We start from the raw sequence: 12,097 nt of genomic DNA on the forward strand, positions 1-12,097 counted from the left end.
TGATGGTAACCTTCACCGTTTAGAATTTATGGTAGGGATCAGAGGTGGTGGGGCTGGGCTGCACGGATGAAAGCGAGGAGGACAGGATGGCGCTCCAGGGCTCGGGGTACGAATCCCACCTCCGCCACTCACAAGCCGGGTCGACCTGGGCAAACGGCTTGGCTGCCTCGCGCCTCAGTTTCTGCATCTGGAAAATTGGGGTGATGAAAATTAGTACCTCCTTCACTGACAGGTCTATGTGAAAATTAAATGCGTTGAAGCAGGTCAGACAAGCAGAAGAGCCCTGGCATACAGTAAGCGCTCAGTAAGTGTAGTTGCGGCCAGTGCTTCCAAAACTGCTTTATTGTGAGCTCTCAATAAACGTGGCTAGAGCGTCCTTCCTCTTGTTCCAAGTCTTTCCGCGCTTGCTCCAAGCATCACGATGGAAGCCCCCCTCCCACCTCCTTCCTCCCACCAGGGAAACCACCTGAATGTCTCCCCCCCGCCATAAGCCCCCAGAGTCGAGCTCCTCTCCCCTCGTGCTGTTACTGGTGGAGGCTGTCGTGTTTTCCCGCATCTGTCTCCACAAAACCCGACACCCACTGGAGTTCCCTTCCGGGAAACCCAGGGGGACGGTCTGGAGGAAGCGCACTTCTCTCTACGTCACAGCAGCCGTCGCCCCCGCGCTTAGAGTGAGCCCGTAAAGGGCCGGCCTGTCCCCGCGCGGGCCCCTGGGAGGCGAGGAGAGAGACACCCCCTACCACGTCCCTAGGGGTCAGGGATACTTGGGACCAGCCTTGCGGGGAAGAGAGGAGCGGAGCTCTAAGGGGCGGGACTGAGAGAGGGAAAAAGAGCGTGCGGGCGTGGCCAGCTCTTGGGGGCGGAGCGACGCCCCAGGCGGCGGGGCCCCCTGGAAGCGGTGGACGGCGTCCCCAAGGGGGCGTGGTTTATGGGAGCGAGGTTCTCTCCGAAGGGGGAGTGGTTAGCGCCAAGAACGCCTCTGAAGGGGTGGGAGGCGGGGGCGGGGCCAGAGCCTGGAAGGCTACCGTTGGAGGCGGGGTCCTCGGGGGCGGGGCCAGGTGAATGGGCTCGGTTCCCGCCGGGCGCGGCCGGAGAAGGTTGGGCCCGCTGGGGCGGGGAGGGAGGGGCCCGGAGCCGCAGAGCTTTAGGCTTTGCCCCGGCCCCAGCCTCTCGCCAGCTCCGCGGGTACCGGCCCAGGTGAGTGAGGGGACGCAGGTACATCCGGAATCAGGGGATTATTGGGGTGGAAGAGTCCTCTCTTTTCCAGGTGGGGCCCCCGGCCGGAAGGGAAGGTCGGGGTGTCGGTCCCCGAGCAGCCGAGGACATAGAAGGGGTCGCCGAGTGCCTGATTGGGTCGCTGTGCGTCACGCGTGACCGTGTACCTGGACGTACCTGAAAGTGCTCCTCTAAGCGTGTTACCTGTGGAACACGGAAAGCCTCCAGGCTGCCTCTTTGCCTGAGCAATCTTTTTAAAGCACAAACCAGATCGCGCCCTCTCTCATTTAAAACCCTTCTTTAACCCCCATTGCATCCCACTAAGATGAAAACTCCGGGTCCACTTGCTCAGTGCGTTTCAGCCACAGTGGCCTCCATGATGGTGTAAAATGTTAGAAGTAAGCTCCATCTCACCCCCAGGCCTTTGCACCCGCTCTCCCGGCCCCCACCACCTTGACTGCCCTTTTTCCAAACCTTTGTGTAACTGTCTCCTTCCCTTTACTGAGCTCTCAGCTCCAAAGTCCCTCCGTGGAGGGAGAAAGCTGCCTGACTATACACTATTTACAGTAGCTGCCTCCTCCAACCTTCTTTATCCCACGCTCCTGTTTTATCGTCTGTGATTATTCTTAGACATTGTCTTCTTCATTCATTTGTGTGCTGTTTGCTGTGTGACTTGCCCACGAGGCAGCACCGGGCAGGGCCTTAGTCACATTCATCACTGTATCTGCCGGGTCTAGAACAGGTCCTGAACACAGTAAGTGCTCAGCCAATCAGCGTTTGCTCCATGTCAAGTTTGACTACCCATGTCTATCTGAGTCCATGTGTCTGTGTGTAGGGGGCTGCCCCCCTGCATATGTGTGCACACGGCCGTGGTCTGTAGGGCGTGAATAACCCTCTTCCCTTCCCCATGGTTGACCCTACCCCACCCTCTTCCTGATTCTGCTCCCTTCTCTCCCCTGCCCAAATATCCAGAAATTATTCCAAAGGATGAAGGGCAGGAGGATGACTTAGTTGGCCCGAGTCAGCCCTGTGCCCACCCTGAGCTCCTCCCTCATCCCAGCTCCCCTCCACCAAACTAGCCAGAGCCTTGTCGGTGACCCACCTGCATGCCCACTAAAGAGGGCACAAGATAGAGGGAGCTGAGGCTAGGGGAGTCGAGACAGAGGCTGGCCTGGCCCAGCTGACAAACAGGAAGTACACAGGCATCCAGGAGGCACACCTGGCGTTTCAGGTATGCAGCACCTGGAGCCAGCTCCCTGCCCAGCTCCCCACCCCTAAAGCCACCTGGGGCAGGTCTGGGAACTCCCCGCCCAGTTCTGGCCCTCAGCCTTGCTGACTCAGGAAACGAGAATCCTGGTGCTACTTCCCTGCACAGCCAGGCGCAGAAGACCTTAGGGGTGGAGGCAGGGAGAAGCAGACCGCCTGCTTCCCTCCCACCCAGAGCAGGTTTTCCCCCCCAGACTCCAGACACACAGAGCCTGCGGCCTGCACAATATCAAGGGAGCCCCAAAATGTCAGAGACCTAAATTTGGCCACAAGAATAACAAAGCGTATGGGCTCCGAAATGTAAGAATCTGCAAAGGCAAAATTGCTGTTTGCTGACATTTCTACAAAATGTGACGTTTTCTTGTCCTTGAAAATGGTATGATGTTGGAGAGGGGCCTGGCCAGCTCAGTCAGAGGAGTGTGCAATTCTTGATCTCAGGGTCGTGAGTTCGAGCCCCACATTGGGTGTAGAGATAATAATAATGACAACAACAACAATAATAATAATAATAATAAAATTTAAGGGGCACCTGGGTGGCTTAGTGGGTGACTCTTGATTTCAGCTCAGGTCATGATCTCACAGTCATGAGATTGAGCCCTGCGTCCAGCTCCATGTTGGGTGTGGAGCCTGCTTAAGTTTCTCTCTCTCCCTCTGCCCCTCTCCCGCTCACATTCACTCTCTCTCTCTCTCTTGCAGAATACAAGAATGCATACATAAAGTTTTTTAAAATGGTGTGACATGGGAAAGCCATGTATGGGTCAGATGTTCCTACATCCTAAGAATTCTTGAGTGTGCACATAGATGGCTAAGAAGCTATAGATTAATAACATAGATTCCCTCCTGCCTGGAATGTTCTTTCACCTGGATCATTCCCTCAAAATCCTCCCAGCTGGTACTAATTGAGACCCTCCCGGGCCACCCTATGGAAAATCTTATCTCCACCCCTTGTAACTTCATATCCCATCCCTGGCTTTATTTTTCTGCTTATCTCTTTGTAATCTATCTACTCCATCATGTACTTATTTTCTTTAAAATATTTTTTTAATGTTTATTTATTTTTGAGAGAGAGAGAGAGAGAGAGAGAGAGAATGCATGTCGGGGAGGGGCAGAGAGAGAGGGAGACACAGGATCCGAAGCAGGCTCCAGGCTCTGAGCCGTCAGCACAGAGCCCGACGCGGGGCTCGAACTCACGGACCGCGAGATCATGACCTGAGCCGAAGTCGGATGCCTAACCGACTGAGCCACCCAGGCGCTCTACTTATTTATTTTTTTAGTTGCTCTCTGCCCCACTAGAACAGGGACTCCCCAAGGATGCCCCTGTCTTGTTCCTGCTGGGCCTCTAGGGCCTAGAGTATGTACCTGGCACACAGTGAGTGCCCCATAAATATTAGTTTGAGTGAAATAGTTAATGACATTTCTGTAAAATGTCATCTGCATAAAAATCGCATTACAGGGGCTCCTGGATGGCTCAGTCAGTTAAGCGTCAGATTCTTGGTTTCAGCTCAGGTCATGATCTCACGGTTCAGTTCGTGGATCGAGCCCCGCCTTGGGCTCCAAGCTGATAGTGCAGAGCCTGCTTGGGATTCTCTCTCTCCCTCTCTCTCTGCCCCTCCCCTGCTCACACACTCTCTCTCTCAAAACAAATAAACAAACAAACATTCTTTAAAAATTGCATTACATTTGAAGGCAATGTCTAGGCCTTCTCCCTTTGCAAGAATAGCAGTGAATGCACAACTGTTTGCATGAGATCACAGCCAATTCTAAGTTAATCTTAATCATAGCCCAATTATATGTATCTGCCATATATATGTATACATATATGTACACACACATATATATACATACACATATAGAAACAAAATCTGCTGTGTGTATATATATATATTTTTTTTTTGACTGAATAACTTGTTTAATTTAGAATATGGCTATATTATATATATACAGAGAGAGAGAGTTGCGTTGTAAGGTTTGAGGACCATGGAAGGGCTGACCTGGCCACTAAGGAAGTTTCGGAGGAAGGAATAATTATTCCCATTTTACAGATGTGGAAGACTGAGGACTGTTGCAAGTACAGAGTTCAGCCCTTGTACCCTCTGCCCCCAAGAGCTCCATGCAGGTGCCACAGGATGGAGAAGACTTCGCCAGCCAGCCCTGGTACCACGGCCCCCTGTCCCGTCAGGTACCTCTGCTTCCTACAGAGCCTCAGGACCGTCTGATGGGGAGCCTCTCCCGCCCGGACTTGCTGGGGATTCCTGGGTCCTGGATGAGGGACTTATGGTCGAGGTCTATTGGAAGAGGTGGCTGAGGGTCTGGGGACCGTCTTGAAGTTTGGTTGGTATCATGCCACTCCTTACACGTAAATGACCATTTTCTCTGGGATGGTATGGACAAGGGTGACGGAGATTAAGTGGGTCCTAATGCCCGCCCCCCCAGTCCGACTCCTTGGCTTTGCTTGTCTTTCCCTCTGGGTCCCGAGTACCTGTGGCCACCAGGACCCCATTTCCCTCTTTTATCACCTTCATTGATTACTCTTGGACAATTCACATGTGCTTGCCCCTCGTGTATCTTGCCCACCAGATGGCGCAGGGCAGGGCCTTGGTCTCACTCATCCCTGTGTCTCCAGGGTCTAGGACAGGTCCTGGCACACAGTGAGTGCTCAATCAGTATTGAGCAGTCGTAGCATCTCCCTCTCAACCCAAGTCTCCCCAACCCTCATCCCCAACTCATTTGTCACCCTTGGGAGTCCTGGGACCCTGGGCATCCAGTCAAATTGTGAGAGTCAGTATCGCTTAGTGGTTAAAATGCCACACCCTGGAGCCAGACCTCCTGGATTCAAACCCCAGCCCTACAGCTTGCATTCTGTGTGACCTTGGGCAAGGTATTTGACCTGTCTGGGCCTCAGTTTCCCCATATGTGAAATGGGAGTAATGGTATCTACTGCTTAACCTTGGTAAAGGATTAAATGAGTTCATATGCCTACAGCATGTAGCCTGATACATAGTAAGGGCTATATGTGCATCCACGGTATTTATCGTTCAGTCCCCAGCCCCTGTCCCCAACTCTGCTTTGCCTCCCCCTCTGGTGTCATGGCCCCCAGCCCCTATTGTGGTACCAGCCACCATGGCTGGCATAAGACTGCTTAAAACTTTTAATACAGGAGGATTTCCAGGCCACAGTCAGTTTGGAAGGATCCAGCTAATGGCATTTTTGTTTGAAGCCACATTTGTGTACCAAGCCTAGGGCATTTACTCAGGTTGAAAGCTGCTTTGGTCAATGTCAGCCAGCACTATGAGGTGGTTGAGGAGTGGGGAGTGCGGAGCTCCAGAAATCGGTCAGGATCCGGGCTCTTTCCATCTTGTGGCTCCTCCTTCCACCAGGGCTTTGGGGACATTCCCTGACACATAGGGGCCAGAACCTGCAGGATTGTGCAGGAGGGTCTTGTGAGCCAGGTCTGGACGTTCCCAGCTGCCCTTCTGCCCTCCTCCTATTGGCCAGATCATATCGAATGATGACAAGCTGCAAAGGAGCCTGGGAAATGTACTCCAGAGGGGTGCCCCTGAGAAAAGGGGGGGATGGTTTGGTGTAAAACTACCCCATCCCTGGGGTGGCTTTTCTTGGGTGGGGGCTGGGGGTGAGGCATCACCATTAATTGCTGATCTGGGCTCATGCCTAAGCCCCCTGCCCCCTGTCCTCCTTCCCCAGAAGGCTGAGGCCCTCCTTCGGCAAGATGGAGACTTCTTGGTTCGTGCCTCCGGGTCCCGTGGGGGCCACCCAGTGATCTCCTGCCGCTGGCAGGGCTCAGCCCTGCACTTTGAGGTGCTCCGTGTGGCCCTGCGTCCCCGACCAGGCCGACCCACAGCCCTCTTTCAGCTGGAGGATGAGCGTTTCCCCAGCCTGACCTCCCTGGTTCTCAGCTATGTGACCGGGCAACGTCCGCTCTCCCAGGCCACCGGGGCTGTGGCCTCCAGGCCTGTGATACGGCAAGGACCTATTCGACACAGCTTTAGTGAGGACACCCTCCGAGGCAGCCCAGCTCTGACAGAGTTGCCCAGGTAATCACAGGCTCCCTACTTCTCAGATGACATCCAGTTCCCCCCAGAGTTCCTCTACCTGGGCACTAACCGCTATTGACATTTAGGACCGGATCACTCTTGCCTGTGGGGGGTTGTCCTGTGCATCGTAGGATGTTGAACAGCATCCCTGGCCTCTATCTACGGGGTGCCCGTGGAATCTTCTCCACCCCACCCCCTAGTTGCCACAAAAAAAAAAAAAAAAAATGTCTCCTGACACTGTGAAGTGTCCCCTGTGGGTAGGATATCCTGGTTGAGGTCCACTGATCCTGAATGAGTGGATATAGGGTTTTCTGGGCATCAGTGGGGGCTGCCCTGCTCAGGGTGGGACTACACGTCTCCCTCATCTCTGTCCCCCAGGACTAGAAAGTGGAGTGACAGTCAGCCTGCAGGGCTGGAGCACATGGGGCGGTCAAGAGAAGATCACTGTGGACCAGGTAAGGGTCCACCAGGACAGCACATGGCTCAGAGATGGCTGTGCCACTCACTGCCTGAGTGATATTGGGCAAGTGACTTAACCTCTTGGAAAATGGGGACAATAATGCTTTCAAAATTGTCATGGTGATTAACAAATACACAGGAACTTTGTGAGGGCTTTAAAATGTGGGTTTATGATTATTCCCAGAAGCTCTGTGTGCTCTGTGTGGCTGACCTCTCTGATAACTCCTGCCACACCCCTTCCTCACTCCAGCCACACTGTCTTGTTGCTGCCTCAGGATCTTTGCACTTGCCATCCTCACCATGGGAAAGCCCATTCCCCTAATCTTTTCCCGACTGACTTCTCATTTAACTTGGTTTCTCAAAGCAGCTGACCCTAACCATCCTACCTACGATTTTCCTTGCGGCTTGTCTGTCCCATCTGTCCTGCCTCCCCCCATTCAACATGAGCCCTCACTGCATGCCAGCCACTGGGCTAAATGCTGAGATATATCACTCAACAAGAAAGACAAAGATCTCTGCACAGGTGGTGCCAGCATCCCATTAAAGGAAGATGGACATTGACGACAAAAATGAGTCAAGTTGGGGTAAACTTAAAAGTGAAACAGTCAGGGAGATTGGGAGGAGAGGGATGAGAGTATTACAGGTTTAAGTAGTAGTCCGGACAGGCCCCGTGGAGAAAGATTTAAAGGTGGTGAAGGAAGAAATGATGTGACTATCTGGAGGTAAGAGTGGCCCAGGGACAAGGAACAGCCAGTGGGGTGTCTGGGTGTCTCAGTCGGTTAAGCATCTGACTCTTGATTTCGGTTCAGGTCATGATCTCATGGTTTGTGAGTTCAAGCCCTTCATCGGGCTCTGGGCTGACAGCATGGAGCCTGCTTGGGATTCTCGCTCTCCCTCTGTCTCTCAAAATAAATAAACTTAAAAAAAAAAAAAAAGGTAGGAAGAGCCAGTGCAAAGGTCCTGGGGCCAAAACAAGAGTTTGAACTGTTGATTCAGCCAAAAGGAGGTGAGTATAGCTGAACCATCTGAGATTCAGATATCAGGGGCCTTTTTTGGCTACTGCGAGAACTTTGCCCTTTACTCAGAGTGAGCTAGAACCATGGGAAGGTTTTGAGCCCCTATAAGAGGGTCTACGTATATGCTTGGCAAATACAGAGCCTCCCAAAAGTCTGGGTGCAGCTTTAAGTTCTAATAACCTCAGAAGTACACATGCCAGAAGCTTAACAAAAGACATCGTTTGAAAGTTTGATCAACTCTGTGTCTTTGGTGCTTTTGTCGTCTTGTGAATTTTGAAGAATTGTTTCTGTTTTAGTTTTGTATGTGCTTCCCATCTTTAACCAGAGGGCCAAAACCAAAAGGATTCAAGTTTAAACCATAGTATTCAGAATTCATACATAAGTGTCAAAGAGAGTTCATTTTCAAACCATTGGTAAGTGTATCGCATTTAGATCAATGAAGTTTTTAAGTTCGAACCCACCCCAAGATACCTAGTTATTGACTACATGAACCAAGACGGCGGTAGCACAGGAAGACCCCCACCCCACCCAGCTATCTTCTCTGTGTACCCCCTTCACTCCCTCTTGTTTGACCCCTAGAAGCCTCAGCCATGCCCACGTGTGCCCTCCCTCGGATGGGTAGTGACCCTGTGTTGCTAAAGACCCCAGCTCCCCTGGGGTCCGTTGCTGACAGCCTCAGGGCCTCCGATGGGCAGCTTCATGCCAAGGCACCAACCAAGCCACCTCGAACACCCTCGCTGGTGCTGCGTGATGCGTCTGGACGCCCCCCAACGTACTGTGAGCTGGTGCCCCGAGTGCCCGGTGCCCAAGGAACACCCCCTGGCCACAGCAGCCCGGAGACAGAGGCCCCATGGTGGGAAGCTGAAGAGGAAGAGGAGGAAGAGAATAGAAGTTTTGCAAGACCACAGGCTGAGGTCTCTTTCTGCCCCCCTAACAACCCCTCCTGCCTGCTGGGCCCCCAGAATCGGCCCCTGGAACCCAGAGTCCTGAGTACTCTCCGTGGCCTGTTCCTGGAGCACCATCCTGGGAGCACTGCTCTCCACCTATTATTGGCGGACTGTCAGGTGGGTCACCTACCAGGTCCCTCCTCCTTAGACAGGGGCTGAAGCCAGGCCAAGGCCGAACGGCACCTCAAACCCGTATACTCATTCTGCTCAGTTGACAACCCCACTAACTCCCGCTGCCCAGGCTACAGGACTTCTGGGAGTGACCAAGGCTCAGCGGGGTGCCATGGGGGTTGCCTCTGGCCTGGAGCTGCTCACGCTTCCCCATGGGCATCGCTTGAGGTTGGAACTTCTGGAGAGGTGAGCCAGCCGCCTGGAATCCCCAGGGTCTTCAAACCTCGCCCCATTTACAGTCCCTCAGGGAGGAGGTGAGATGGGTGGGCAATGCCTTCCCCCCCCGCCCCCCCCCACACACACGCCTCAGCTCCCAGTTACAAACCTCCCACTGCCCCCAGACCCTTGCCCTCCACCCCCGCAGACATGAGGCGCTGGCCCTGGCTGGGGCTCTGGCTGTGCTGGGCTGTGCAGGCCCGCTGGAGGAGCGCGCGGCCACCCTTCGGGGCCTAGTGGAGTTGGCACTGGCCCTGGGGCCAGGGGCGGCGGGGGACCTGCCTGGACTGGCAGCGGTCATGGGCGCCCTGCTCATGCCCCAGGTGCGTGGGGAGCGGAAATGAGGAAGCCTGAGTGCAGGGAAGAGGGAAGAGGAAGCATATTCAGGGCTCCTCCCCCAGGTGTCCCGGTTGGAACGCACGTGGCGCCAGCTCAGAAGGAGCCACACAGAGGCCGCGCTGGCCTTCGAGCAGGAGCTGAAGCCTCTGATGCGGGCGCTGGATGAGGGCGCCGGTGAGTGGCATCACTCCGAGGTCCACACCAACCCTTAATCGGAATCCCAATCCAGCTTTAGGCCCCGCCCCTGTTTCTGGCCTAGGCTCCGCCCCCAGGCCTAGGCCACGCCCCTGGCCCGGTTGCTCTGTGTTAGGCTCGAACCCGTGTTCCTGGGCTTCTGAGGGTCCTCCTCGACTCTAGGAGGACCTAGACTCTGGGGCCCCTCGACTCTAGGGTCCACCCTCTTCACCCTAGACCCCACTTCTGCCCCAAGCCTAGCCCAGAGCCCTTCCCGCATAGGACCCTGCGACCCCGGCGAGGTGGCGCTGCCGCACGTGGTGCCCGCGGTGCGCCTGCTGGAGGGCGAGGAACTCCCGGGGCCGCTAGACGAAAGCTGCGAGCGGCTGCTGCGTACCCTGCACCGGGCGCGTCAGATGGCTCAGGACGCGCCCAAGTTCCGCGAAGCGGCGGCCCGGCGCCTGCGAGGTGAGCTCCCCCTCTGTTCCCGGCTGCCAGCGCGTCCGGACTTTGCGAGCACCCCGCATGCTCTGACTGCGTGCCCCAGAACCCACCCGGCCAGGGACCAGAGCCTTCCGCCACGCCTCCCGGAGTCCCACCCAAACCGGGCCGACCCGGCCCCCAGGGAGTTCTCGCCCCAAGGCCGCGCGCGTCCGAGCCAACAGTGTTGACAGGAAATTGCTGTCCACCCCAAGAGAGGCCCCGGAGCCACGTCCACGGAGTCCCAGTTCCCGGCTCCCACCTGAGATGGCCCTGCCCCCAGAGGATCTCGATCCCCCCAATAATGCCTAGCCCTCTCCAAAATGAGTCATTTCCTTCGGTCTGGTAGAACAGCACCCCCACTGCGCTCAGAGCAGTTCCTCCTGTGCTGGGGGAGGCCCAGCCTCCAGAATCCCCACCTGAGTTACTCCCGCTTTCCCTGGCCGCCTTAGCTCTCTTCTCTCCAAAAAGGCTCAACCTCCCCCAAAATGTGCCGTGCTGGGTGGCCCAGACTCCAAATCTTGCCCCCCCCCCCAGGCGGCTCCACCTCCAGGCACAGCCCCGAGGCCCCCTCCCAGCCCCCACCCCAGCATCACGCACCTGGAACAGACTGCTCCCATGCACCCTGGCGCAGTTTGTTTCCACCGAGCTCCTTAGCCACCCCACCCCGCTTCCTGCAGCGACTCTGAGAGCCCCCTCCCCGCCAACCCCGCCCAGTTGCCCAGAGCTTCTGGACAGAGTCCCTCCAGGTCCCTGCTGGGACAAAGTTCCCCTGGGAGAAGGCAGGTGCAGGGAGGGGCACAGCTGGAGGCTGGGCCCTGCCCCCAGCCTTCCTGGCCCCGCCCCCAGGATTCCGTCCGAACCCGCAGCTGAGGGAGGCCCTGACCACAGGCTTCGTGCAAAGGCTGCTCTGGGGAAGCCGAGGCGTGGGGGCACCGCAAGCTGCACGTCTTGAGAAGTTCCAGCGCGTCCTCAGTGTCCTTTCACAGCGCCTGGAGCCGGATGGTTGAAAGCACAGACCCCCTTCTTCGCACGGGGACACCCATGCAGTTGCCCCATGCTGCTCACGCAGCCAATCGCAGTGGAAACCCATTCTGCCTCACAGAAAATGGGGGCCAGATTTGCAAGAACCCATCCTGCTCCCTAAAAGCGTACATGAATCCTAGCGTGAGGGACGGCCTCCTTCCCCCCCCCCCACTAGAAGACCCAGGTATCTGGAGGCTCTGGACCCCCAATCCCAGCCCCCACCTCCCCACACGTAACCTACAGATGGTGAACATGAGGCTTCTGATAGGACAAGAGCTTGCAAAGCTCTTAGTCGGAAGCCAGAGTTCAAATGCTTTTTAAAAGCTGTGTGACTTCTAGCAAATGGCTCAGCCTCTCTGTGCCTGCCTTCAACGTAAAAGTGAGGCCGTGTACTTTCTGGGGGTTGTCATGGGGATTAAAGCTCGGGAGTTTAGGGATCACGGGTGGAGAACGCCTGGCACGCGGTGGGTGTTCAACACTGCCTTTTCTCAGTAAAGCTGCCACGAACAAACACGGAAAGGACGTTTGGTGCTTTACCCCCTACACTGAAGTCACAGACAAGCACCCAGCTCTGGGGAAGTTTTGTCCAAGGTTTGCCCAAGTTTACTTCCCTTTCTTCATGCCCTCTGTGGCCAGGAAGGAGGGTGCCATCTGCTCATCCAGCCTTGGGATCTAAATTTTTTTTTTTCAACGTTTTTTATTTATTTTTGGGACAGAGAGAGACAGAGCATGAACG

General features: G+C 55.4%; 1 protein-coding gene across 4 annotated transcripts; it reads left to right on the top strand.

Annotated features, from left to right (window-relative positions):
• Positions 1-1,073: 1,073 nt before the first annotated feature.
• Positions 1,074-11,872, top strand: SH2D3A (SH2 domain containing 3A). Of its 4 annotated transcripts, XM_058728247.1 has the most exons (10): positions 1,074-1,197; positions 4,524-4,660; positions 6,184-6,533; positions 6,912-6,988; positions 8,588-9,072; positions 9,197-9,312; positions 9,491-9,665; positions 9,744-9,855; positions 10,138-10,323; positions 11,185-11,872. In XM_058728247.1, exons 2-10 carry the CDS (start codon positions 4,592-4,594, stop codon positions 11,343-11,345), a joined length of 1,731 nt encoding a protein of 576 aa, XP_058584230.1. In that variant the 5' UTR covers positions 1,074-1,197; positions 4,524-4,591; the 3' UTR covers positions 11,346-11,872. The 4 variants fall into 4 exon arrangements, with proteins under 4 accessions (XP_058584230.1, XP_058584228.1, XP_058584229.1 ...); XM_058728245.1 differs by lacking the exon at positions 11,185-11,872 and having other exon boundaries at positions 9,167-9,312; positions 10,138-11,178; XM_058728246.1 differs by lacking the exon at positions 11,185-11,872 and having other exon boundaries at positions 10,138-11,178.
• The last annotated feature ends 225 nt before the right edge of the window (positions 11,873-12,097 follow it).

The sequence above is a fragment of the Neofelis nebulosa genome, chromosome 4 (genome assembly GCF_028018385.1).
Source record: "Neofelis nebulosa isolate mNeoNeb1 chromosome 4, mNeoNeb1.pri, whole genome shotgun sequence".
Taxonomy (NCBI): domain Eukaryota; kingdom Metazoa; phylum Chordata; class Mammalia; order Carnivora; family Felidae; genus Neofelis; species Neofelis nebulosa.

What these genes read in the sequence shown, in the direction of transcription:
- SH2D3A (XM_058728245.1), top strand. Translation starts at nt 4,592, where the DNA reads ATGCAGGTGCCACAGGATGGAGAAGACTTCGCCAGCCAGCCCTGGTAC. An exon ending in GCGCCCTGCTCATGCCCCAG is followed by an intron (nt 9,666 to 9,743) that starts GTGCGTGGGGAG and finishes CTCCTCCCCCAG; the next exon opens with GTGTCCCGGTTGGAACGCAC. An exon ending in GGCGCTGGATGAGGGCGCCG is followed by an intron (nt 9,856 to 10,137) that starts GTGAGTGGCATC and finishes CTTCCCGCATAG; the next exon opens with GACCCTGCGACCCCGGCGAG.